Here is a 26,681-nt window from a genome sequence, read left to right as displayed (position 1 = left end):
GTCCAGTGGTATGATCTCGGCTCACTCCAACCTCCACCTCCCGGATTCCAGCGATTCTCTTGCCTCAGCCTCCAGAGTAGCTGGAATTACAGGTGCCTGCCACCATGCCCAGCTAATTTTGTATTTTTAATAAAGACAGGGTTTTGCCATGTGTGCCAGGCCAGTCTTGAACACCTGACCTCAGGTGATCTGTCCACCTCTGCCTCCCAAAGTGCTGGGATTACAGGCATGAGCCATCACACTGGCCAAGATCCATCATTCTTTTGTTTTGTTTTGTTTTGTTTTGAGATGGAGTCTTGCCCTGTTGCCCAGGCTGGAGTGTAGTGGTGCAATCTCAGCTCACTGCAACCTCTGCCTCCTGGGTTGAAACGATTCTCCTGTCTCAGCCTCCCAAGTAGCTGGGATTACAGGCGCCTGCCACCATACCCAGCTAATTTTTGTATTTTTAGTAGAAATGGGGTTTCACCACGTTGGCCAGGCTGGTCTCAAACAAAAACCAGGCTGACCTCAGGTGATCTGCCCACCTTGGCCTCCCAAAGTGCTGGGATTACAGGCGTGAGCCACTGCGCCCGGCCTCCGTCATTCTTTAGACAGATTCACGTCCCTGCTGCCATTGGAATCAGTGTGTAATACCTCTACCAGCATCATCCATTGTTGTGTGGCTGCCTCCCCAGCCCTGCTGTGGGTCTACATGTAAACTTGTGCATGACCCTCAAAACAACTTTATCCTCATGCTTCTTTTAGTTTTTTTTTTTTGAGGTGGAGTCTCGCTGTCTTGATCTCAGCTCACTGCAACCTCCACCTCCCAGGTTCAAGTGATCCTCCTGCCTCAGCCTCCCGAGTAGCTGGGATTACAGGCATGCACCACCACGCCCAGCTAATTTTTTGTATTTTTCATAGAGACCAAGTTTCACCATGTTAGCCAGGATGGTCTCAATCTCTTGACTTCGTGATCTGCCCGCCACGGCCTCCGGAAGTGCCCTCATGCTTCTTTTCTTGCTCTTCCTTACCATCTGTTTTCCCAGAAGTTCTGTTTCTACCATCATTTCTTGACTCTCAACCCAGCAGTTATGGAAACTGTTATGTCAAAAATCACCAATATGGCCAGGCACGGTGGCCCACGCCTGTAATGCCAACACTTTGGGAGGCCACGGTGGGTGGATCATTTGAGGTCAGGAGTTCGAGACCAGCCTGGCCAACATGGTGAAACCCCATCTCTACTAAAAATACAAAAGTTAGCCGGGTGTGGTGGCGGGTGCCTGTAGTCCCAGCTACTCGGGAGGCTGAGGCAGGAGAATCTCTTGAACCCAGGAGGCAGAGGTTGCAGTGAGCCAAGATTGTGCCACTGCACTCCTGGGCAACAGAGCAAGACTCTATCTTAAAAAGAAAAATCACCGATGACCTATCTTTATCAAATTTCAGTCTGTGTCATAGTTGACCTCCCTTTGTCTTTGGGCCCTAAAGCCACCTTCCTTCAGCTTCACTTTAGCATCAGTGAATGACCCCTTGTCTTCTCTCTGTTTACCAGACCACCCTCCTGGGCTTCCTCACCACCATTCTATTTTTGGTCTCCTCCTTCCTTTTACTCCTTAGTCTCAGCAAGCTGAGTTAGTGCTCAGCAGATATGTATTCAGTGGCTGGGTGCGGTGGCTTATGCCTGTAATCCCAGCACTTTGGGCGGCTGAGGCTGGCAGATCACTTGAGGTCAGGAGTTCAAGACCAGCCTGGCCAACGTGGTGAAACCTCATCTCTACTAAAAATACAAAAATTAGCTGGGTGTGGTGGCGGGTGCCTGTAATGCCAGCTACTCAGGAGGCTGAGGGAAGAGAATCGCTTCAACCCAGAAGGTGGAGGTTGCAGTGAGCCAAGATTGAGCCACTACACTTTAGCCCTAGGCGAGACCCTGTCTCAAAAAAAAAAAAAGTATTCAGTGACAATAATAGTAGCAACTAGAGCATCATCTTAAATTCCACTCTGGCTTTTAACCCTTAGTATCTAATTTCATATTAAATACTATTTATTCACACATTTATTCCCTCTTCTCCTCTCTGTTTCCATTGCCACTACTATTATTCTAGGTCAAGTAGTTGCTTAGAGTATAGCAGTGAAGGCCCCTGCGTTGCACAGCCCCAGAAGGTGCCATTTGCCTTGTCTCTGTGACACACCAGGCTCCTGTTCACTGCACTGCCTCCATCATTCTCTTCCTGAAAGAGCTACTCCCCTGCTCAGAAATCATCAGGCCTTTGCTTGGCTAGTAAAATAAAGTCTAATTCCCCATTATTGGCATTTAAGGCTTTTTGATCTGTTCCCAGTCTGTTTTTCCAGCCTCTTCTCCCACTACTCCATCCCTCATGAACCCTTACTAGCTATATGACATTGGGCAAATTATTTAACTTTTCTGAGCCTGTTTCCTCATCTATATAATGAAAGCATGCCAGACACAGTAGGCACGTGCCTGTGGTTCCAACTACTCAGGAGGCTGAGGTTGGATGATAGCTTGAGCCCAGGAGTACAAGGCTACGGTGTGCAGTGGTCATGCCTGTGAATAGCCACTGCAACATAGCAAAACCCCATCTCTTAAACACTTTTTTAGTGAAAGTGGTAAAAGCACCAACATTAGAGCTGCTATGAGGCCTCAGAATGAATCATAGTGCATGTAAAATGCCTGTCCAGACACTAAGGCCCTCCTGCCTGGAAGTGACACTAACCTTCCTTTCCACTCCCTAGACATGCTCTGCCCTTTTCCACTCAGGTTTTTGTTCATGCTGTCCCTCAAAGCAGAGTGCCCTTTTTCTGCTCCATATGTCTTGTTACCTGTCGAAATTCCATTCCTCCTTCAATCCCCAGATGAAACTCCACCTCCCCAGTGAAGCCACCTCTGGTCTCCACCAGGAGGAATCCGTCTCCCTCTGCTTAGTGTTCCTGTGACACTCATCAGACTTCATTTGTGGACCTGCTGTCATGTCTCATGTTACAGTTATTTCTGGACTTGTTTCCCACATGGTACTGTGAACTCCTTGGAATCGGGAGGCATGTCTTCAGCTCAGTTTGGTATTGAGCATTTACTAGGCTAGTGTCTGGGGGACACAGAACTGATCACATTCCAGAGTGTACAATGGTACAATGTGGTAGAGTCCTTGACAAGTGATTTGAAGTGTGAATGAGTATCCATACAAAACGGATGTCCAGGATGCCGAGGGAGCACATGCTGCCAGGATCCATCCCCTTCTGGAGCTCGGTGTTTAGCTTTGCCTCTCCAGCGACCAGCAGCACCTTCAGAATTGGAGGTCTCCTCCAACGCTTGACTTCCCGTGCCCCTGGTGGGCCCTGTCCAGGCTGCCTGTTCTCCCGATCAGCTCCTTCTGAGGAGGCTGCTTAGACCCAAGCATGGAAGGCCTGCTGCGGGCCAGCTGGAGCTGGGGTTGCTGTGGCCCCTTTAAGAACAGGCCCCACATGCACCAAGCTGGCGGCCCTGCCTCCTGTCAGCCTCCTTCCTCCAGCCTCACAGCCACAAGAGGATTTCTCAGCAGAGGAAAAATTCGCCCCTTCCCTTCCCCCCCCCTCTTTAATGCCCGGGGCCCTTCACTTCCATAATTCTTCATTTTCCAGCCTTGAACGTAAGCCAGACACATCTGTCTGGCCATATGCGTGAACCCTGGAGTCTGTGCCGAGGTGGCTGTAAAACAGGGCCGGTGAAGGCCCTTCTGGGAGAGCACACACATGTGTGCCCTCAGGCCATTGGCTTCCTGCCCAGAACCACGGGGGCTTCAGTGCTCCAAACCCATGCTAACCTTTTCTTATTTTTCCTCTTTTTGTTTAATTTAAGGGGGGAAAATCCAAGGAAAAGGTATAAATTGTCCTGGGAGTGGGGGAGAGGCTCCTAGCTGGAGAGGCCATTATTGTTGGCAGGTACCTGGGTCACACTAATACAATAAGGAAGAAAGGAGCATCGAGTGAATTAAGATTGGAGGGATGGGCTGTAAATTACACTGCTCTGAACTCCATCAGTCTCCAGGGTGTTAACCGAGAGGTGTAAGGCAAGTCCCCAGTTCCCAGCGCCTTTCACAGATGTAGCAAAACAGGAACCACACATGTTTGGGGAAGGGGATATGAAGATGGGGTTGAAAAAAATCCTCCTGGCCCCCAGGATAGCTGTAAAGTCCAAGTGAGATCTGGGGCTGTAGCCACACCCCCACTTCCCTGCTCTTACCTAGACCCCTGGGCCTAAGCTCTTCTGTGAGCATGGGGGAGGTGAGGCCTGGTCTCCCTCTGCAGCCTGTCCCTCCCTGCTTCCGGCGCTGCACAGAGGCTGGTGAGTGGGGCCGACTGGAGGTCAGAAAAGGGGTGTGGGGAGCTCTCAGAGCCCGTGCAGCTGGAGCTGCAGCGCCCAGGCAGGCCCCTGGATGCTGGGGGCGCCAAGTCCGCCCACCCATGGCTTTGAGGCCACACTCTCCGGCTCAGCCCACGCTCTGTCTTGTTGCCTGAGACAGCTCCTCCTGTTGGTTCTTCCCACCTTGCTGCTTTTCTCCTGAGTCCTTTTCGTTCTCATTGCCATTTGGAGTTGTTCAGAGACCAGGGCAGGGTACATGGTTTGGGAAGTTGGTCAGAAGTGTTTGATTCCTAACCAAACCCCCAGGGCAAAGCAGTCACTGAAAATGCTCCTCCAGGCATGAGGCGTGGCCTCTTGGCACCTCATGCTGGCCCTGGCCCTGTGAATCCCCCGCTTCCTCACTGCCTCTCTGAGGCTTTGCTGTGATTTGTGCTGCTGTCGGGCGGGGTCAGGTTTCCTGAGCAGTTGCAAACATCCCACCTGAAACATAACAGGCTCTTCCTCTGGCCACATCTATTGTTTCCCTCAGCATTATGGCCACAGTCTTGCTCTGTGGCCAGCAATGACATGTGTTCTCAAAATAGCTTCTCTCCCCTGTCCCTTTCCCGCCCACCCGCCCTCCTGAAGATGTAGTCCCTCTTTTGTGGTGGCCCCAGGAGTTCCACTCTAAATTTAGCTGCCGTCCATTCATACTGCCACCCAGCTAGGGGGGGCTGTTGTGGAACAATGGGGTATGCACAGAGCCCCCCACACCTGTATGGAAGCTGGCGGAAGGCAGACACTCTGGCCTGGCTCCTGGCTGTCGGAGACAGGGTGGGAGCCAGCACAGCACCAGGCCAGGGGCACGTTCACGTCAAGGCAGGAAAGCACATCAGCCTGTGGAGCGGGCATCCGCCCTTCCCACCCAGACCCGCTCCAGCCTCCCCAAAACCTGAGTGCTGGGCCCCAGCTTTTGCTCCAGCACCATCCACTGGGGGCCTGGCTTCCCACAGAGTGGCCAGGCCACTGTCGGAAACGCCCTCAGGCTGCTGCTCGGAGCAGGCTCAGAGGTGTCATGCTTAGCCCTGCCCCTCCCTCTCCATCAGGAAAGGGCCTGCCTGCTTCTTTGGCATTTTAGATCAAGTTATCAGTTAAAATTCAATCAGATTATCATTAAGTGCCCTTCAGCTCTGAGAGCCAGTGACTGAGCCCACTGTCCCCTGAAGTCCTGTGATACAACAGGCGGTATGTGAGGTGTGACAACGGAAACGGCAAGAAAAGTAGGCAGTTCTCCTGGAGCACTTGACAGTCTAGTTTGAAAATAAGATCAGTCCTCCTAAAACAGTAAGAAATAGCAAACAAATTGCCATAGTTATCATTTTTAAAAAGAGTGCAAGAATATATTAAGCTCTGTGGTACGTTTGGACATCCAGAAAAGGGGTTCTAAGCAGCAGTGTTTTCATTAGCAGTGTACCCCAAATGAAGATGCTCCTCCTCCTGCTCCCAGAGGATGCTGCTGGTGGCCCTGCCTGCCTTTCTAGCACGCTCAGTATCTGCCCTCGTTGGCTTCTGCTGGCCCAAGATGAACAGTCAGCCAGTGCTTATCTCACCCACTGTTCCTATTTTTATTTTATTTCCAATTTTTCATCTACATCCACATAGTTAAGATACATACATACAATAAGTCTTTTAATAGAAATCAGTAGCCGGGCATGGTGGCACATACCTGTAGTCCCAGCTACTCGGGAGGCTGAGGTGGGAGGATCACTTGAGCCTAGGAGTTTGAGGCTGCAGTGACCTGTGATCACACCACTGCACTCCAGCCTGGGTGACAGAGTTAGACTCTCTCTCTCTCTCTTTTTTTTTTTTTTTTTTTTTTTTTTTGAGATGGAGTTTTGCTCTTATCACCCAGGCTAGAGTGCAGTGGCATGGTCTTGGCACACTGTAACCGCCGCCTCCCGGGTTCAAGCAATTCTCCTGCCTCAGCCTCCCGAGTAGCTGGGGTTACAGGTGTGTGCCACCATCCCCGGCTGATTTTTTAAGTTTTAGTAGAGATGGGGTTTCACTATATTGTCCATGCTGGTCTCAAACTCCTGACCTCAAGCGATCCGCCCACCTCTGCCTCCCAAAGTGCTGGGATTACAGGCACGTGCCACCATGCCTGGCTAATTTTTATATTTTTAGTAGAGATGGGGTTTCACCATGTTGGTCAGGCTTGGATGAGACTCTGTCTTTTTTTTTTTTTTTTTTTTTTTGAGAGGGAGTCTCGCTGTGTTGCCTAGGCTGGAGTGCACTGGCACTATCTCGGCTCACAGCAACCTCCGCTGCCTGGGTTCAAGCAGTTCTCCTGCCTCAGCCTCCCGAGTAGCTGGGATTACAGGCATGAGCCACCATGTCCAGCTAATTTTTGTATTTTTAGTAGAGACGGGGTTTCACGATGTTGCCCAGGCTGGTCTCGAACTCCTGACCTCGTGATCCACCCGCCTCAGCCTCCCAAAGTGCTGGGATTATAGGCGTGAGCTACCATACCTGGCCTGAAACTCGTGTCTCTTTAAAAGAGAAACGCTGGGCACAGTGGCTCACGCCTGTAATCCCAGCACTTTGGGGGACCAAGGCAGGCAGATCACATGAGGTCAGGAGTTTGAGACCAATGTGGCCAACGTGGTGAAAACCCATCTCTACTAAAAATACAATAATTAGCCGGGCGTGTTGGCTCACGCCTGTAATCCCAGCTACTTGGGAGGCTGAGGCAGGAGAATCACTTGAACCCGGGAGGCAGAGATTGCAGTGAGCCGAGATCACACCACTACACTCCAGCCTGGGCATCAGAGCAAGACTCCATCTCAAAACAAAACAAACAAAAAAACACATCAGTAGTCCTCTACCCCACCTCTCCTCGTCCCCAGTTCTATTTCCTGGTGGTTTCCCCCTGATATTTATGCTCTGGATATGTAGAAAATAAAAAATAGAGTTAGGAAGGAAGAAAGGAAGCTGGCATTTGTTGAGTTACTAATATGTGTCAGGCACTTTGCTAGGTACTTTCATATATAAGGTGAATGTGGAAATTTCCTGTGTTACAAAGCTTCTGATTTCTGTTGAAGACATTGCTCTGGCCAGAGAGGCTCAGGGATGAATGATTCTTCACCCTGTAGAGGAAACAGCCGCACCCCCTATGGGACCCCCTAAGCAGAAGGAAGACCTCAGAAGGCCCTCTCCTGGTCTTACTCTGCTTCATGATCCAGGCTCGCCAAGTGCCACACCTCCTGTGTCAGCTCATTGAATTGCTGTTATTTGTAATGGTGTGTCTCAGCTTGCAGCGGTAAGCATCATAAGATCGTCTCCACCGTAGAGAAGGAACTTAACCTGCAAAAGTTTTCCCTGGAGACCCAAGCCTGTTAGCCTCCTCCTTAGGTGTTATTGTATATGATCTCCTTCCCAGTTCTCTGCCAGCTTGCTCCAGGAAACTCCCATACCTTAGAGAAAGTTGGTTACTTAGCACCTTCCAGAAACAGAATTATTTTTCTCTTCCACATTTTATGCCAACTTGGGTCCTTATTGCCACCAGTCTGATTCAGAGTGTCCATACGTTGCTTGGGTTCCAAGTGCACTATCCAGGGATCACTGTGGCCCAACCTTAGCTGCCGTTAGAAGGTTCCTGTGGAACTCTCCTTCCGGGTCAGCACGCTTGACTCCATGCCAGGGCCAGTCTGTCTGAACCACAGCATTCCGATTGCACCCCCCTCACCCCCACCAGAGGCTTCTGCAGCTTTTTACTCATACAAACAAAAATAAACCTCACTACCGGCCTCTGAACTCTGCAGCGGCATGCTTCCCGTGCTCCCCAAGTGTCCCATGGCTGCGAGTGGGGACTTGGCACTCTCCCCACCGACATCACTTTTTCACTCCCTGCGCATCCTGTGTCCTCCTGTTACCGTGCGACCCAGAGATCGGAATGGGACGTGACGGCCGGCACAGGCGCCGTGCACAGCTGCCAGGAATCTGACGGGTAAAATCTGGAAAAGTTGGGAGGGCAGATGCTAAACACACACACACACAGCGCCACTCAGAAAGGGCCGGAAATGCAGACACCCGTAGAAGGGTGCCTGTGGACTCCGAAGCCCTCCTCGGCCTGCCGCTCTTTTTAAGGGGACTGAGCCAGTCTTGTGACCCAGGTGTGACCGCCCTAGAGGCCCACCGGTACCCCAGGAGAAGAGGGAGCAGCTTCATCTCATCTCCTGAGACTCCGTGAGGGCATGCGGGGAACAGGAAGCAGTTGTTTGGTGACTCACTGGGCAGAGCCAGGTTAAGGGAAGTTGTCTGCGGGCGTCCCTGGGACCGGATGATGGCAGCACAGCTCTGACCACCCTCACGGGGCTTGGCCCCACCCCACACCCAGGGAAGCCCCCTCTGAAAGACTGTGGCCTATTCACCTTTCTAGTCGCAAGCCAGAGCTAAGAACCCGGGGAAGTTAGAGCATCTCTGGACCTCGCTTCTAGATTTTTCTTCTGTCCTGCCATCAGAACACACAGGTAGGCTGTTTGTCCCCAGCATCCCTCGGCCACCTGGCTTCAGGGCTCTCCTGCCTAATTGCCAGCAATAGAGGTAGGATGGTAGCAGGGCTTAGGAACTGACTGTTCACATAGGGTAAAAAAAAAATGCAGCCAGTTCCACTTCCTTGATAGAGTCAGACCAGGCTGGACGGTCGTTTCTCAAGGCAGGAGAACTGAGATTGGAATGGGCTTGTGGGACAGGGGCAGAGGCAGAGGCACAGTGCAGAGCCGGACCCCCAGCCCCTGTCACTCCAGCTGCCACTGCTCCCAAGTCTCCCTGAGCCATGCTTGTTCTGTCCCTGCTCACCCAGAAAGATAGATTTGAGAGCCACGGTACCAGGAAAGCATGTCTGGCAGCAGAAGAGCTAGACAGAGAACGCATGGCCTGAGAAATGAGGAACAAGAGTGCTGATGCTCCTCCGTAGGGGAGAAAGGGCAGAGGGGTTTACTGAGCCTGAGCAGGACCATTTCCTGTTCTTACAAGATGCCCAAGCCAGGTTTGTTGGAGTGCACGTCACCCTCTAGGTGGCAGCCCTATGCAGAGGGTCAGTGACCCCGCGTCCCATGGGAAGGTAGCCCACAGTAGTGGCACCTTGCTCTCATGAGGTGAGATCAGTAGGAAGGCTTCAGCAGAGCGGGCCCCTGAGCTGCATTTCTCATGCCTGCCAGCGTCCTGTAGCCTGTGCCTTCACCAGCTGTGGTGGCAGTGGCAGCACAACTTACTCATAGGGAGAGGTCCCTGGCAGGTCACAGAGAAGCCACCCCCATCATTTGAAGGCATGCCCTTTCAGTTTTACTGTCATTGTCAGTGAAACCTGAGCAGCCTCCTCACTGACTGTTGGTGGCCAGGACCAGCACTGTGGGCCCCATCTCGGTTGGCACGCACGTCCACTTCCCCTGCCCTGTGCCTGCATCTGGATCTCTGCAAGTTGCTCTGTGGCAGAAGGCCATGAGAGGGTGTGACAGGGCTGGGACCTGCCCTCCTGGCCCCGCCAGGTTTGTGTGGGTGCCCTCTACCTCCCTGCTCAGGGAGCCTGCTGTCTGGGCAGATGCCAGCAGACCAGTTCGATTCTTGGCCATGGTCCCCAGAAGAGGAAGCAGTACAGTAGTGGCCATGTTCTCTAGTGACAGACATATCCAGAGCCTGTCTCAAAGGGCCGCTGCCACACGCGTAAGGCTGTCAGAGAAGAAAATCAGGCTTTCGCAAATGTGCATCTCTCAGGAACTTCCCTGAGAAACGTCAAAGTCCACAGGGAAGGCAAGCGCTGGGCCACGTGCTTGGTGAGAGGCGCTAGAGGAGGCGGTGGGTCAGTGGGGCCAAGGAGGCTCTTCTGCTTTTATTCTTTTGTCTGCTTTTTGTTTGGCAGTTTAGTTGCACTAGTAAGCATACGACTAGGCTGTCAGTTGCTTAGTACCATGATATGGTTGCTGAAGAAGAGGCTAAGAAAAAAAGTGACAAAGTCAGTTTAAAGAAAAACGTCGAGTAAATAATAGTGTAGCTTGTACAGATTCATAGCAAAGGAGCAGAAGTAGAACAGAAAAGACCCGTGTTTAGGAAACTGTGTTGGTCAAGGGCAAGGTGGTGGGCCATTGTGATCGACCTGGGTGTTGCTCTTTGCAGACACGTGAGTTGGGTCTTAATTCATCACATTGCAGGGACTTCGGCTGCTGGTGCAGGAGAATTTCGCGTTATTAGCTGTCAGTATCACTTTTTTGTATAGCGTTTGAGTTTAACTTCATTGTTCGTTGTTTGTTGTTGTTTTTGTTTTTTGAGACAGGGTCTCGTTCTGTCACCCAGGGTGGAGTGCAGTGGTGCGATCGCAGCTCACTGCAGCCTCTGCCTCCAGGGCTCAGGCAATCCTCCCATGTCAGCCTCCCAAGTAGGTGAGACCACAGGCGTGTGCCACCACACCCAGCTAATTTTTTTTTTGGAGAGAGGGGGTTTCAGCATGTTGCCCGGGCTATATTTTATTTTGTTTTGTTTTGTTTTAGCTACACAGTGAAGTAAGTTAAAATAACAGATTCTATTTGCATATTCATGTCTAGATTGAAAAGTACCTCCTCTGTAGGCTTTCTAGATAATATATGTGAAACCACTTTCATATCTAAGGAACCTAATTCTCCCTTGTTGAATTTTTGTCCCAGTCTTACTTACTTTGAGAGACCTGTTACTTTGAATATCCTCAGGATCCTTTCTCGGCCCTAGGCAGGGTTTTACCCATGCCATTCCCTGGGCCACTTGATCTCTTTTTATTGCAGTGCTGTGCTCAGCCCTTGGGCCTATCCCTCAGGCCTGACAGGGACTGGTTATTACTCTGGAGGGGAAGAGGTTCCTAGGGGCAGGATGCTGACACACCGTAGTGTCAGGGCCCTGGCTCACCCACCTGCTTGCCTGCTCGCTGTCTGGCTCATTCACCACTCTGTCCCCGCAGGCTGTCCTGGAGGACCACAGTCAGATGAGGCAGATGGAGCTCGAAATCAGACCTTTGTTCCTCGTACCAGACACCAACGGCTTCATTGACCACCTGGCCAGTCTGGCGCGGCTGCTGGAGAGCAGGAAGTACATCCTGGTGGTGCCCCTCATCGGTGAGTCAGGCGGGAAGGGCAGAGCAGCCTTGCACGTGCACAGCAGCCCCCTCCACACACGCCCCACGGCCTGGGGGCCAGGCAGGCAGAGAGCCCTGCTGTGCGTGTGTAAGACGGGATTTGCAGGGGAGTAGGGAATGCGTGGGGCAAAGAAAATTGTTTAATAATCAAAGCAGTTCAAATTATCATGGCTGATCCATGGCTTAAACTGCTTGAGCAAATGGACTCCTGTGTCCCAGCAACCAGAGGCTGCATGAGCCCAGCCCTTGTTTTTATCCTTATAAAGCTTGCAGTAAAACAGCAAAGCTGGTTCCCGTTATTGGTAAACACTCAGCCCTGGCAGATAACGGCAGTGCTGCTGGGTGGTCTGGCAGGGAGGCTGGGAGGATTTTGAAGTGGTTAGATGCCTTTGGTCTGATTGTCTTATAGCTTTTCATGATCATTCTGTTGGTTCGAGGTAGCATTCTTCTGGCCAGTGTCACCCTAAGGCTAGGCCAGCAGGAACCCTCCAGAGCAAGCCCTTGGCTCATGCCTGTGGATTCCTACCACTTGGGCCCTTACCACTGTCTGGGCCTTGGTGTTGGTGCAGGGTCAGCATCTCAGGACCCAGCTAGCTTGCTTTCCCACCCTCTAGCCAGAGAGGCCCAGCTGGGCCGTCTCCACGGGACTGTCTGGGTACCCTTAGTTCTTGGAGCTCTGTGGTGGGTCAGCCTCAGGGTGGGCTCTGGGCTCTGGGCTCTGGGCTCGTATCTAGCTGATGGCCTCTGCGGAGGGAGAGGGTCTAGGAGATGATTGAGAGGCCCAGGCGTTTGCACATCCCCTTCTCAGCAGCTACTTGGAGCAAGTTTGAGAGCCTTGTCTTCTGGAAAAGCCACCAGACTGGCAGTCTGCCTGCCAAGCCACCTTTGACATCCATGCCAAGATGTTCCAATGGACCTTCCCTCCCAGTCCCAAGTGTCTTAGTGCCAGATGGGGGTGGAAACAAAGGGCAGGAAACATCCGCCCCTGCAGAGGCTGCAGAACCCTGGGGGGTTGTGGGAAACACGTTAGCACCACCTGAGAATGTTGGCACTGAAGCAGCCCTCCTCCCTGCCTCCACCCTCCCCGTCTTCCTTCCCCTCCCCATGTGGCCTGGCCAGAACCTCTTAAATCCAGGCCCTTAGACCTAAGGGAAGGCTTTCTGCTCTTCAACAGTAGAGCAGTTTCTGTCACCAAGGCAGGGCAGCAAAACGATCACGTTGTCCCAGGCTTTCCCTTCTCCTCACTGGGGCGGGCTGCCTTGCCAGGTCATATGTCTCTCTGCTTTCCTACCCAGGAGCTTTTCAGGGGAAAGAAAGTGTTTTGCTAGGTGGTCAGGAAATGGTACAACTGAAAGAGGCTGCGGACATCTCAGGAGCCCCCTAAGAGCCGGAAGGTGCCTCAGACGCCGTCCCAGGCTACCAGGGTTTTTCGTCACCAGGACTGATCGTACCCCAAGCTGTGGGCTCAGTCTCCTTGTTCTTGAGAGATCCAGTGAAAGGCAGGGCTGTAGCCCTTGGCCCTGAGGAGCTGAGGGTTTAGTAAGGAAATCCGGATTCGGTGGGGAGGGAGCAAACGTATGAGAAAACCCAGCAGATACATGCAGGACAAAGAGACGACGCCTAAGGGTGCTGGGAACTGACAGTTGTGCTGCAGCCATGCAGGCCAGCCTCTCTGGACCTGCCTCAGCTGGGCAGGCCCCTGGACTCTCCCAGGGGCTGTAAGAGGAGGGCTCCTGTCTACTGATGCTTTCCTTGGTGGACTCACGCCCTGTGCCCAGAGCAGCAAAGGGTTAAGCCGCCAGCTTTCCCTTCTTGTTTCTGGTGCTCTTTAACCTGCTCTGTGCTCCGCAGACCTGACCCCAGCGTGGAGAAGCCCTGCCTGGTGCAGAATCACAAACAAGCTTCCTCTTTGAAGCCTGTTTAGTTTGGAAGCAGGAAAGCAGATTTTGGGATAGAATACCCGTTTTTCCTGTTTGATGTTGTTTGCTGTACCGTACACCCGTCTACCACTGCTTCCCAACCTCAGCCATGCATTGTGTGGACACTGCAGCTTCAGGGTGCCGAAAACATGGGCATTGTGTGTGTGTGTGTATTCCCACATGGGCCCTTTCCAGAAAGTGTCTCCGAATACCCAGACAATGAGTGCCAGGCTCACCATGGAACAGCATGCTCACGCCGGCTCCCTGAGCCATGAATCACTGCGCTAAGGAGAGGCCTCAGACCCCAAACTCTCCCAGAGCCCCCGAGGAGCACATATTTCCCACTTGACCTCAGGCTTTTGGCTGGAATTTTGGAAAGAATCTTCACCAGAAAATGAAGCCATGTCCCAGACACATAGGCAGGCAGACAGGCACACACACACACACACAGACACATACACATGTACACACACACACGCATACACATACACCCAGACGCATACTCACATGTACACACACACAACGCATACACACACACAACGCATACACACACACACACACGTACACAGACACACATACATGCACACACAGACACACACACACACATACACACACACACGTGCAGTATCAGAGAAGGTAGATGTGCCAAGGTTCTGGTCTTGAGGAATACCAGGGCCTTGCAAATGAGGCTGTGACTGCCCCTTCCTCCATGGTGACCTCCCTGCACTCCACCAGTGGGGTTGGGGGTAGAACTTTACCCCTCCTGGACTGCTGTGTGTGGGGGCCCAAAGAGTTGAGGAAGGATGCCTCCCTTTCCCTTGAGCTGCTGCATACCCTGGACTCTCCTGAGGGACCCTTGCACGTTGGTCCTGTAACCAAGGAATGCAATAGAGGGACCAGATTTCTTCCTCTAAATACAGCAGCTCCAGAAGATTCCCCTAAGTTCCTCCCAAGAGGAGGGCAGGGCCCAGGAGAAGAGACAGAAAGGGAGTAGAGTCCTGTGAAATCTCAAGACACTTCTTGCCCCGACAAGCTTCCCTACGGCCCTAGTTAAGTTCGAGACACTTTTTTGCCCCCACAAGTTCTCCTCCTGCCCTAGTTTTACTGGAAGACTCCTGTGGGGGAAGGATGGCTTCTGGTCTGGGAAGGTGCTGGCTGGGAAAGTGAATGGACAGAGGCCTAGGATAAAAGCTGATTGCTGAGGCTGATACTTTGTGGGGCTCTGTCTCATCAGTGATCAATGAGCTGGACGGCCTGGCCAAGGGGCAGGAGACAGACCACCGGGCTGGGGGCTACGCCCGTGTGGTACAAGAAAAGGCCCGCAAGTCCATCGAGTTCCTCGAGCAGCGATTCGAGAGTCGGGACTCTTGCCTGCGAGCCCTGACCAGCCGTGGCAATGAACTCGAATCCATCGCCTTCCGCAGTGAGGACATCACTGGCCAGCTGGTGAGACCCCGTGGCAGGAAGGGAAAGCCCACAGCCAGCTTCCAGAACAAGGTCTCCAGGAAGGAAGGGCTGAAGGAGGCCTGTCAGCCTGGGCAGCTGAGGGCCAGCCACCATGGAGGCCCAGGTGGGGGAGTTCCTTCTCCCCTAAATCGCTCTTAGCACAGTCAGACCAGGCCAGGCAGGGCCAGGGCATGCATGGGAGGGATCGGGGAGGTGGCCCTGCCCAGGGCCCCAGAGGCAGAGGATCCCTCCTCCTCCACATGGCGCCCCCTTCTGCCCAGTGGTGCTTCTCACACGTCTTCCTCCAGGGTAACAACGATGATCTCATCCTCTCCTGCTGCCTCCATTACTGCAAAGACAAGGCTAAGGACTTCATGCCCGCCAGCAAAGGTACAGCTTTGCCTCTGCCTTGGGATCTTCCATCCCCACTGCCCTACCTCGTCCTACCCATCCTCAGCCCCTGAGAAGGGCTCCACTGACTCTAGCCTGGGAAGTGTAAGGAATCAGTGCTAGGGCTGATGCATGCCTGAGGCCCAACCTCCCTGTCCTGGCTCCCCCAGCCCCAGGGAATGCCAGGTGCACCCTGGGCCAACTAGAGATGAGCCTAGCCCAGGAAGCCCAGCCCTAGGCCGCGAGGTTCTTCACCCAGCGTGCATCCATTTCCTTTCTTGGGTGTCCTCAGTGAGTTCTATCTGACAGCAAGAATGTCTTTATGATTCACTGTAGCTGGTTCTGGCCATGGTCTCCCGAGCCCAGCCCTCTGCAGCTCTGAGGGCAGCCCCCAGGGGTCCCTGGGGCACACTTCCCTTTCTTGGCCATGCTCACCTTCCTACCTTCTCCGTTCACCCCTGAGTGTTTACCCTATTTCAGGCCTGGGGCAGAGGCACTTCCCCAGTGAATAGTGGGCTTTGCTTCTTGGTCTCTTTGGTCACAAGCTGTAGCACTTTGGCTAGAGTTGGAGGTTAGTGAGAGCTTGAGGACTGAGCCCTTAGCCTGGTTTTCAAGACCTTTTGGGGTAAGCAGAATCTCATCTTTGGGCCAAAGCCCCACTCTGGGGTTCTCACCCAAGCACTTGACCACCTCACCCTCAACCCTGAGCTGGCCTTCATGCATCACCCTACAGGTCAGTGACACGAGGGTTTTCTGCTCCTGGCTCCCAGGATTCTGGCATTTTTTTCATTTGGAAGGAATTCCTAGGACCTGCCAGCTCTGTGTCATCTGCAGAGCTGGCAGTTCTCACCTTTTCGTTTCTGTCTACCTATAAGTGGTCTCTTGTCATTGCCTTTCCATCTCTGCTGCTCTCTCCTGTCTGTCTGTGTTTCTAGCCCTTGCATTCAGGCTGCTCTGGGAGTTGACTGTCTCCTGCGTCCTCTCCCCACACAGACACAGCCCCTCACTCCTGCATGAGTCTGTTTACTAGGGACTGGTTATGAGCCCGCAGCTGCTGCTCAAGAGAGGTCCTGTCCTGCCACCAGGTTTGCATGCCATATCCCTCAGGACCAGATATGAGCATTAAAGTCATAAAAGGAGACCTGGCTGAGCCAAACAGAGGAGCTTATGTTCTGTAGTCTCTGAGTATCCCCTCATCCGAGGCCATCCTCTCCCCTCTGCCCACCACAGCCCCTTGCCTCCCTTCACATTCTCCTTCCTCCTGTCCTCTTCTCTGACCACCACCAACCCCACAAACCTCTCCCTCCCGAATCCTCCAAACTCCTCCCCAGGCTGAAAGCCAGTTCTCAGCCTCCCTGCCTGGAGCTGGCAAGCCTGAGCTTCCTAGAGGGGTACCTCCTGAGAGAGAGGTAGGCAGGATTGCCGAAGGCCTTGTTGGGAAGTGTGGTTCCAGGACTGCTGGGCCCCACCCCAGCCTCAGAACTTTCTTTCTCAGAACGGACACATTTTGGCTTTGGCCCTACCAGTCCGCCCACCCCCGACTTCACCCCAAACAGCCTACAGGAACCCATTGCCATCCTGGGGACCGCCCCTATCAGAATTACATCAGCAATGGCTGGTGTAATCAAACCTCATTTGTCAGTGTGAATTCTTAGCAGATTAACTTGTCAGATTCACAGAGAAACCGTCACTAAATGTTTATGTGTAAACGATGTTGAATTTTAAAATCATGTGGATTATGGCGGATGGGGCCTGACAAGATGACAGTCTCTGGTTTCTAACAAAGTGAAGTTACCAGTGTCAAAACAGAGGATGTTTATTGTGAAAAATGTCTTAAAGTATCCACAGAAACCCCTGCAGACCCCTGCCAGCAATGTCGGGCCTTGGTTGGCTGACCTAAGGCCTGGGACGCTCCTGGTTTGAGGCCCAGGGCAGGAATGGTGGGGCCGCGACAGACGCAGCCAGCCAGCTGAGAGCCCCACGCAGCCCTGCATACCACCACCCCAGCCACACTTATCTGCAGAGGGGCCCGGCCCAGGCAGCTGAGTAGTCTGAGTATCCCCTCACCCAAGGCCACCTTCCCTTCCCCTCTGCCCACCACAGCCCCTTGCCTGCCTTCACACTCTCCTTCCTCCTGTCCTCTTCTCTCACCACCACCAACCCCACAAACCTCTCCCTCCCGAATCCTCCAAACTCCTCCCCAGGCTGAAAGCCAGTTCTCAGCCTCCCTGCCTGGAGCTGGCAAGCCTGAAACTGCTCAGGTCAGACATGGATATTTGCAGCCCCCCACCCCCGCCAGCCCACGCAGTCAGTGAGCACGGCAGGACACTTCCTATGCCTTGCTGTCTGCCGGACCTGGACCTCTGTCAGGAGATGCCCAGCCTGGGACTGAGGAGTAGACCTGCCACCCAAGCAGGCATGTCAGGGTAGGGATGTCACTTGTGTGAGTGCTTGTCCCTGGCTTAAATTCTCTCCAACGTGTTAACGATTAGGGAGTTAAGGAAAGAGAGGTAGTGGAGAGACTGTACTAAAAAAAAAAAAGTCATCTAGAAAGAATGAAAGATATCTGTGCCACTATAGAAAGATCTTTTAAGTATATACTCTGAAAGTGTGGCTAATATGATCATGATGATGTAGGAAAAAAAGGTTATACGTCCAAGTGTATGTACTTGTAAATGTGCCTAAAGAAACCTGGAAGGATACACACATCTTCCCTGGGGTACAAGACAGAGAACTGGGATCATCGTCTTAACTCTACTCTTCCTTTTTACTCTTCTGTCCTCTTAGAGACTTTTGCCTGTATACATGGATTACTGTTATTTAGCAGGGGCGATCGGTTGGCCAAAGCCTTGGTGTGCCCTTGGCACAATTCTGCAAAGACCGTTACCCTCGCCTCTCTCCTCAGGGCTCCCTTAAGCTAACCCCTCTCCCCACATCCGGAAAACCCTGGATACATTTTCTGTTCCATCTTTAGTTTTCTGCCTCTGGATGGCTAAAGCTTCAACCTGCTCACTTTTAGAGGGAGAAGACTTGTTAAAAAAAAAAAAAAAGTGGGGTTTGGGGAGAGCGGTGTTGTGATCTGGGGGCCAGCCATGTGGTAAAAAGGAGTAGAGGTCAAGGGGCTGCTTCTGTTTCCTCAGTTTAGGGTCCTGGGAGACAGGTCTTTGGAGGCTGGTGGGTTTGGGCAGCTCTCAGGAACTAGGCAGAAGAGAGTCCTGTATGGGAGGCGGGAGTCAAGGTAGAAGCCCAGTGCAGCCCTCTCTAAGCCAGCAGGGGAGGGCCCTGGGGTTGAGAGCCCGGATGGAGGAAAGGACTGGTAGAAGGGCCAAGAAATGGCTAGCGTGGCACCCCTCCCCAGGACCACATTCTCCAGGGTGAGAAGAGCAGCCAGCCCTCTGCCTCCTGTCCTCAGTGACAGCCTTCTGCTCTCTCATGCCCACAGAGGAGCCAATCCGGCTACTGCGGGAGGTGGTGCTGTTGACAGATGACCGGAACCTGCGTGTGAAGGCGCTCACAAGGAATGTTCCTGTACGGGACATCCCAGCCTTCCTCACGTGGGCCCAGGTGGGCTGAGGGAGCCACACTGGGGCCCACCCCTGTGGAACCATTCCTGACGGGCCACCAGGCGCCCAGTGTAGCACGGAAGATGCCCACGTGCCTGAGCCACTAATCCACCCAGACAATAAACCATCCTCTTCCAACCCACTCCGTGGCCATGCTGTGGGGGAGCTGCCCCTCACAGAGCCCCTCCCAAGGATTGGGCGGAAGCTGCTGGGACCCTCCTGGGCTGCCAGGATTTAGCAGGGAGGTGGCTGACTACAGCAACAGCAGCTGGGCAAGCCAGATAGGCCGCCCATGCTCTCAGCCTTTCTCCCTCCCCCGTCTCATTCCAAGGCTGGGGGAGGGCCTTCTCGCCTGGGGACGCAGCCACTTTCTCCGGTGGAGACAGGGCAGGGGTTCAGAGTTTCCATCAGATGCAGTGAAATCACAGGTCCCTTTCATCTTCAGAACCTCTGTCCTGAATGTGTTCAAGAGGCTTTATGTCAGGAAGAAGTGCCCAGGGTGTGTGTCCCCAATCTCCCTGAGGCCTAGACTCGCCCATGGACCCAAGTTGGCTTCTAGACACCATGTCCCTAACAGCAGCCCTGGGCCCCCACCTCTTCTACCATCTACCCCAGACTTAACACACACCCTTCCTGCTGCTCTTCTTCCTGCCCTTATCAACCTGGGTCCCTCACACTTTGCCAGTTGCTTCCCCATGGACAGTCATGAGTCTAGAGGAAACGGGCATCTGGTCTCCGGCCGTGCTCTCAATGGTCTCCACCTGCTCCCTCTCTCCTCACTGGCCTTTCTTTCAGTCTAGCTTCCTCTTCAGGAAATGTCCTGACTCTCCTCAGCTCCCCCTTCACCCCTCCTTGCCCACCTACCCTCCCGTCAGAATAGCCCCTCACCCTCCTTCCCCTTCTAGTTGATCCTTGTCACCTCCCTGATCCCCTTCATTTCTTCACCGCGGTTCCTTGTCATAGGGGTTCTCACTCTGAACCTTCCCTCTCTACTCCCCAAGCCAGGAACCTAGTACAGCTCTCCCACCCAGGGCCTTCCACCCTCGGCTCCTGTGCTGGGAGAAACTTCCAGGAGTGGACAGCCCAGCCTGAGGCATTCCAGTGCCTGGGGCAACATCGCCTAACCTGGTTTCTAGCTTTGCCCTCACTTCCCGGAAGAACTGACACAGGGGCCTTTTCCTTGCCCCTTTAGCTGGTACCTCAGTGGGGAGGCTTCCTTACCAAGAATGAGTTCCTGAAACCCAGGGCCAGAGATGAGGACAACTTAGGAAGACAGGGTTTTCGGTGGAGCCAGGGGCAAATCTTAATGGGACCAGTGGAGGGCACCCCAGAGCCCATGGCCTGACTGCACAGCCTGCCTGGAGGATGGGTGCGCAGCTCTGCCCTCCCTGAGGCCCAGGACTATGCCAGAAGCGATGGGGTACCGTGCAGGGGAGCCAAGGCCAATAGTTTGGGGGTAAGAGTCCCCTAGAGTCTCAGAAGACTGGGATCTTTGGAGTACAGGGTCCCCGGCCTCTCCTTTAAGATTATCTCCCCAGCTGGAAGGCCGATGACTGGGTGGTTGGGAGGGAGACCCATCTCTCCTTTCTGTCCCGTTCGCAGCACTGGTTTTGTTTCCTTAATAAATTTTTAGTTATGAAACATACCTGACCTCTTGCTGATCTGTTTCTGGGACTGGGGAGGGAGGCAGGTCCAAGCCTCTGCACCTGTGTGAGGGGGGCCCTTTCTGGCCCCTCCACCCAGCAGGCGCAGCCCATCCAGGTCCTTGTGCAGGGGCAGAAGAGAGCAGCGGGGTCGGGGTCCTTGGTTACTGCTTTATTGCTGTTTGGTTCGAGTATAGAAAATGGAAGCGGCTCTGGAAGAGCCTGTGTACAAGGTAGGAAATATACAAACGAAGAGGAGGGAGCTAAAGAGACCGCGTTCCAGCCCAGCCCAGCCTGGGCTCGGGATGGGGGGGCCGCCGGGGCGCATGCAATAAATATGGTCCGGGGCCCCAGGGAAGGGATGGGAGGGCACCGCGGGTGTGGGAGACCCGGTAGGCCAGGGCTCTTCGCCCTCTGACTCCAGAACTCCCCGCCCTTGGTGGTTGAGGAAGGAAGGGTTGGCCCTGGGGCTAGTGCCACTTGTGCAAAATGAGGAACTTCACATTATCAGTCCCGGGGTGGGTGGGAGCGGGGGTACGGGGGGCCCTCCGGCCGGCTCAGTCCCCTCCCCACTCCCCAACTCTGCCCGACGCTCCGACCCCAGCGGGGAGATTCACAGTGAGAATGGGTGTGGTCGCAAGGGCCGGAGGTAGGGCTAGTAGTGCCCCAACAGTGACACCCCTCCCCCTCTAAGAGCAGCGCGGAGCCGGGGGAGGGGGCCGACGAACCACAGGAAGAGGCGGGAGGGGCCTGGGGTCTCCTTTGGTCAAAGCTGATATCAAAAATATAAATTTCCCTTACCCCATCCCACCCCCGTCCCGGGGTTTTCCCCCGACCCCCGAGCTAAGGCACGAAGCAGTGAGGCCAGGTGAGGCCGCCGAGAGGTGGGGCCGCCACTGCGGCGACGCTGCGGTTGTCCCGGGCACAGTGGGCCTGCGCGCCGCCCCCGCCGCTCCCTGGGGTGCGGGCCAGGGCCGCGCAGCAGCGACAGAGCGGGCTGGCGAGGGGCGCTCTAGGTGGGAGAGAAACGGTCGATGGTCCGGCCGTCGGGCCCGGCCGCCAGGTGAGCGCCCTGGCTCAGCACCTCGGCCGCCTTGTCGGGGCTGAGGCCCAGCTCGGCCGTGAACTTGGCCAGCGGGTAGAGGCTCTCCAGCGCCACCTTGGGGTCGTGCAAGAAGTGCGTGGTCTGCGCCAGCAGCTCGGCCGCGGCCGCCTTGTCCTGCTGCTTCAGGCTCAGCTGCTCGGCCGTGAGGCGAGCCACAGCAAAGACGCCCTCGGGGAAGTCGAGCTTGCCCTTGCCGTCGGGGCCGGGGACGCCAGGGAGCCCCCCTAAGCCCGCCAGCGCCCCGGCCGCGCCGGCCGCGCCCCCCACAGCGTGCATCTTCATGTGGCTGATGAGGTTGCGTTGCTGTGCGAACTTGCCCCCGCACACCTGGCACTCGTAGGGCTTCTCGCCCGAGTGGATGCGCATGTGCTCGGTGAGGCGGTACTGGCGTGTGAACCGCATGCCGCACGCGTCGCACGCGAAGGGCTTGAGGCCCAGGTGGCTGCGCATGTGGCGCGTCATGGTCCCACGCTGCGTGAACTTCTTCCCGCAGATGGTGCACGGGTAGGGCCGGGTCAGCCAGTGCGTCTTCTCGTGCTGCCGCAGCGTGGCTGGGTCCTTGTAGCTCTTGTCGCACGACGCGCAGCGGTAGGGCCGTAGCAGCTCTCCCAGGCCACCCGGAGCCCCGGCGACTTTGTCCCCGCCGCCTCCAAAAGGGGGCCCTAGGCCGGCAGCCCCAGCGGCCACTTCGGCCGCCTCGGCCCTGCCGTACAGCGCTTCCTCCTCCTCCACGTGAGCCTCCACGTGCGCGTTCAGCTGCTCAGAGCTGGGGAAGCCCTTGCCGCACGGAATGCACACGTACAGGTTGTCACCGAAGCTCTCGGGCTCGCCATAGGCCAGGTGCGGGCATGGGTAGCCCTCGAGGTGGCCGCCAGGCGGGCTGGGGTCCTCACTGCTGCCGGTCTCCTCGCTGCTGCTCTTGTAGTCGTCGCCGTCGCCGCCTGCGCCGGGCCCGTCCAGGCTGCCAGGGTAGCGCGGCGGCGGCGCCAGGCCGAGCGGGGGCCCCCCGGGCGAGACGGCCGCGTCCCCACCACGCTCTTCGCAGCGCTCGCTGGGGGAGCCGCGCTCCCGGCCCAGCTCGTCGCCATAGCTACCCAGGCCCGGCTCGTGCTTCATCCAGCGATAGAGGAGACTAGGCCCGTCGGGGCGGCCGGGGGGCTCGGGTCCCGGGCTGCCGCTGCCGCCGCGAAACGGGTCGGAAGGCGGTGCGGCCTCCTCCAGCTTCTGGAATGGCAGAGGCGGCAGCGACGGCAGGGCGAGCGGCGGCTCCTTGTAGGCGGCGGGGCCGGCGCTGGGAGGGCTGTCCGGCCGCGGGGGCAGCTCGCGCTCAGCCAGCGGCCGCTCTGGCGCCGCGGAGCCCGGGGGGCTCTTCTTGGACAGGTCCAGGCCACAAAGAGGGGAGCAGCGACGCTCCGAGGCACAGAGTGCGGCGGCCGGGCCGGGTCCCGACGCGTACAGCTCGGCGCAGTGCGTGTTGACCGCGACCTCTGGGCCCGAGGGCGGCTCCGCGGCAGGCGGCGGCGGAGGCCCGGCTGGGGACGGGTAGCAGGCCTGGATGACCGGCGTGGCGGCCCGCAGGCCCCGGCCCGGCCGACCATAGGGCGCGTAGCCGCCGCCGCCGCCGCCGCCGCCCCGCAGGTGGCAGTACTTGCCGTGGCGCTTGAGGCGCTTCTTGCACAGCGCCACGAGGTCGGGGATCTGCAGGTAGCTGGCGGCGGCCAGCACGGCGCCCAGGCTCGGCTCAGTTCCCGGGGCCACGGCCGCGGCCGCAGCCGCCTCTGCGCCGTCAGCCAGGCGGCCGGTGTAGATGAAGTCCAGCACCAGGCGGAATACGGCCGGGCTCACCATGTCATGGTCCAGGTTGAGCAGGTTGTCATGCACCACCAGGGACTTGAGGTAGGCGCTGCTGGCCGCCAGCACGTTCTTGTGCGCGCGGAAGAGGGCGTTCTGCACCACGATGATCACGTCGCACAAGAAGCCCTTGGTGCGCTGGTTGTTGAGCTGCAGCAGCAGCTGCCTGGAGTGGCCGGGCGCCTCCATCGTGTCCAGCATCGTCTGCCCAGCACACTCTCCTGCGGGGACACACACCGGCCGGGTGAGAGCCGTGCGGCGCCCTGGCCACCTGGCCCCAGCCCGGCACTTCTCCCCTCCACTTCCCCTTCCCTCAGCTGAGCGGGGGCATCAGCCCTGCGGCCTGGGCACCGGCGAAGGACCGGCTGCCCTCTGGAGTGGGAGCCCAGGCCGGCCCGCCCGGACCAGGAGAAGGAGCAGGAGGTGAGCGGCCGCCGGTGGAGGGGAGGCCAGGCCGGCCTGCACGCCCCAGGGCACCTGGCTGGGTGCTGGGGCTTCCGAGAAGAAAACTGTTCAGGCGAAGTGACCCTTTTGGAGACAGTTACCCGATTTAAGTAAAATGTCCGCTTCAGGAAAAGTCATTCAGGGCGGAGAAGTTTGCCCAAGTAGGGAGAAAGGGAGCCGAGGAACCAGCGCCTCCCGCCTCGGGAGAAGTTGCCCCAGTTGGGGGAAGTGATACGGAGGAGGGGAGCGCGGTGCCCGCCCTGGCGCCGCCCTGGCCTGGGGCTGTCAACCCTCGGTCGGGGCTCGGGCGGCGGCCGCGCGGGGAGCGGAGGCAGCGGCTGCCGTGGTGGGCAGAGCGCGAAGGCCGGGCTCGGCGCGGGGAGGGCGTTATATCGGGGCAGGAGGCTGAGGCAGGAAGCAGGTGGGGGGGAGGGGGGAGCCACGCAGCTCCCAGGGGAGGGAGGGGGCAGCGCCCCGGGCGGGCACGGCGCACAGCCGGCTGCGGCCCTGACCCGGGCCTGCGCCCCACCCGCGTCCCGGCCTCGGCCTGGGCCCTACACGCGCGGGCCCGGCGCCTCCCTCCGCGGCTCCCCCAGCCCCTTCTCCCCCGGAACTCCGCCGCCCCAAACTTGGGGAAAAGTTTTCCAACTGCAGACAGGGCGGGAGGAGTGCGCCGGCCCCAGGCCCTCGGCTCGCAGCTCTTCCTCGCGGCCCCCAAATCCGGCGGCAGAGCCCGGAGCCGAGCCCTGAGCTCCCCTGCCCGCTGCTCGCCCGCCCGACCCCGTTCCCCTCCTGGCCCGCGGGGCCCCGCGGCCCGTTACCTGCGGCCCCGGCGGGCCGGGCTCCCCTCCCCGCGGCGGTGGCAGCTCTTAGCCGATGCCCCACCCGCCGCTGCCAGGCCCCGAGCTGTGCCAGGGCAGCGCCCCTGCCAGCCCCGCCCGCCAGCTCCCCTTCCCTTCCCTTCCCCTCGCCTCTCCAGCCCATGTGCGGGCAGAGCCGGCCCCGGGCCGCTGACCCCGCCGTGAACCCGGCGCGGAGCCGCGGCCCGGCGGTCCTGAGTCCGACAAGAACGACACCCGGAGCCCTGAACGCCAGCCGCCAGTCGCGATGGGGCACCCGCGCCAGAAGATGCGCCCGAGGCGGCCGACGCACGAGGACCGGGCTGTCCCGGGTCCCCCGTCCCTCCCAGTCCCTGGCTCGAGAACGCACCTGGGGGGCATGTCGAAAGCCCCGGGCCCGGCTGCCGGCGGATCCAGGGGGGACGTGGCTGCGCTGCCCTCCGCCCGCCGGGCCCCCGGTCGGTCTGTCCTGCTGGTCCGTCCTCCCCGCGTCCTGGTCGCGTCTCAGCCCCGCCGCGCTTTCCGCACACTCTTATCTGGAGCGGCCCGGGCCGGCGGGCGCTGCTGCGGCTATGGCGCCACCTCGCGGGCGCGCAGGGCTCTGCGGGACAGGCCGCTGCCTTCCTCCCGCGCACCTGAGCTGGAGGCGCACAGATGCTGAGCCGGCGGAGAGGCCCACCCTACCTGCAGGTTCGCCCTCCCACCTGTACCCACCTGGGACCCCGACACCAGACACGCGAGTCCCAGAAACCCTGGGGCTTTGAGCTGAGCGCTCCCATGTACGTATTTCTAGGCACACAGCCCCAATTCGGAAAAGTCCTGCCGGCAAGCACGGGACTCGGGTGGTGAGGGAGAGGTTATCCTGCGCAGGAGTAGCCAAGCTCTCCTAGAACTCTCCGTAGACTTTACTGTACGGCACTGTCCACTTGGACGAACTCCCCAACACACCCACCCTCACTCAGGCTCATGGATTCGGTGTGCGCGGCATAAACCAGTTTGTCCCCAGCCCTCTCCAGGCACTGATACTAGCAGGCGCGCATGTTTCCAGACGCACACCCGCCCCTTCCCGCAGTCCTGGCGCTCTGGGATACTCCAGGGGCAGCCACGTAGGGCCCTCCGGGAACCTGGGCAGAGGTGTTACCCACACAGCCCGCCCTGAACTTTCGGGTCTCCTAAAGGAGCCCACAACGAGTCATCAGGGCGACTGGAAGTGGCTAGACAGCGCCTCCGGGGGGTCCGCAGAAGTAACCATGGGGCCCTAGAATCCCCTTGTACGCCGTTTTGAAGAATCCCGCGTGGACTTTTTCTCCAACCCGCCCGCCCGAAGGAAACAACAGGGGCGCCTGCGGCTAGGACCCCGCAAGGTCCCGTGCCCCAGGTGACGGTCAGGTTTGTGTGGGTGACGTCTCTTCTGGGAGGAAGGGGACCCCGCACTGTCGCGCCGCTGCCCGCAGTACTACTCCGGAAGTGGCCCCGTGCGGCCCCGCCGCGCACCAAGCCTCCTGCGAACGCCGGATCTCCGCGGCCCACGCTCCGCCTCCGCCCCGCACCTCCTGACCCCCGCCCACACGCGGCGTGGAGCGGGAGGGGTGGGGGGGGGGTTCCCGAGAACTCCGCCGCTTCCGATTGGCTGCGCCTCCCTCCGCCGCGGAGAGCGAGGGGCTGGGGCGCAGCGTTACCATGGCAACCGATGAGGTGCGCCCGGATCCCGTCTCTCCGAGGCCTTGGAGAGCTTAGCAACAGCGCTCGCCGCCCCCCGCGCTGTCCTCTGGCCCCCATGGCCCAGCCAGAGGTACCGGCTGAGTCACCGGGCGAGGGGCAGCGGGCGCGGCTACCAGCGTCCCCCGAGCGACACCAAGGTCTCGGGCGCCCCCCGGAGGCTCCCTTTGCTGCGCAGGCGATTTCACGGTTTCGGTGCCTGGCGGAGGCTTCGGTCCAAACAAGTCCGCCTGATTCCCGCCGCTGCCTGAGTCCGCCCCATGTTCTGGATCCATCTTACCCACTCCCTCTCCCATT

General features: G+C 57.3%; 2 protein-coding genes and 1 pseudogene across 7 annotated transcripts in view; 2 read left to right on the top strand and 1 right to left on the bottom strand.

Annotated features, from left to right (window-relative positions):
- SMG6 (SMG6 nonsense mediated mRNA decay factor) overlaps nt 1-20,428 on the top strand; it is a 248,399-nt gene extending 227,971 nt beyond the window's left edge. For all 5 annotated transcript variants that reach the window (XM_055258403.2, XM_055258404.2, XM_055258406.2 and 2 more), the window contains 4 exons: nt 11,292-11,445; nt 14,619-14,830; nt 15,139-15,220; nt 18,663-20,428. In XM_055258403.2, the coding sequence (XP_055114378.2) occupies nt 11,292-11,445; nt 14,619-14,830; nt 15,139-15,220; nt 18,663-18,793 (579 nt within the window). In that variant the 3' untranslated portion in view covers nt 18,794-20,428. The remainder of the gene's footprint in view (nt 1-11,291; nt 11,446-14,618; nt 14,831-15,138; nt 15,221-18,662) is intronic.
- Nucleotides 1-26,681, top strand: part of LOC134735295 (mitochondrial calcium uniporter regulator 1-like) — a 107,508-nt pseudogene that overhangs the window by 52,035 nt on the left and 28,792 nt on the right.
- On the bottom strand, nt 20,584-25,246 carry HIC1 (HIC ZBTB transcriptional repressor 1). 2 transcript variants are annotated; one of them, XM_055258422.2, is made up of 2 exons: nt 25,036-25,246; nt 20,584-23,603 (listed from the first exon to the last, which is right to left on the bottom strand). In XM_055258422.2, exon 2 carries the CDS (start codon nt 23,581-23,583, stop codon nt 21,439-21,441), a length of 2,145 nt encoding a protein of 714 aa, XP_055114397.1. In that variant the 5' UTR covers nt 23,584-23,603; nt 25,036-25,246; the 3' UTR covers nt 20,584-21,438. The 2 variants fall into 2 exon arrangements, with proteins under 2 accessions (XP_055114397.1, XP_055114396.1); XM_055258421.2 differs by lacking the exon at nt 25,036-25,246 and adding an exon at nt 23,928-24,545.

This window comes from Symphalangus syndactylus, chromosome 20 (assembly GCF_028878055.3).
Source record: "Symphalangus syndactylus isolate Jambi chromosome 20, NHGRI_mSymSyn1-v2.1_pri, whole genome shotgun sequence".
NCBI lineage: Eukaryota > Metazoa > Chordata > Mammalia > Primates > Hylobatidae > Symphalangus > Symphalangus syndactylus.
This window is presented reverse-complemented; position numbering and strand designations above follow the sequence as displayed.

What these genes read in the sequence shown, in the direction of transcription:
- HIC1 (XM_055258421.2), bottom strand. Translation starts at nt 23,964, where the DNA reads ATGACTTTTCCTGAAGCGGACATTTTACTTAAATCGG. An exon ending in GGACATTTTACTTAAATCGG is followed by an intron (nt 23,604 to 23,927) that starts GTAACTGTCTCC and finishes GTGTCCCCGCAG; the next exon opens with GAGAGTGTGCTGGGCAGACG.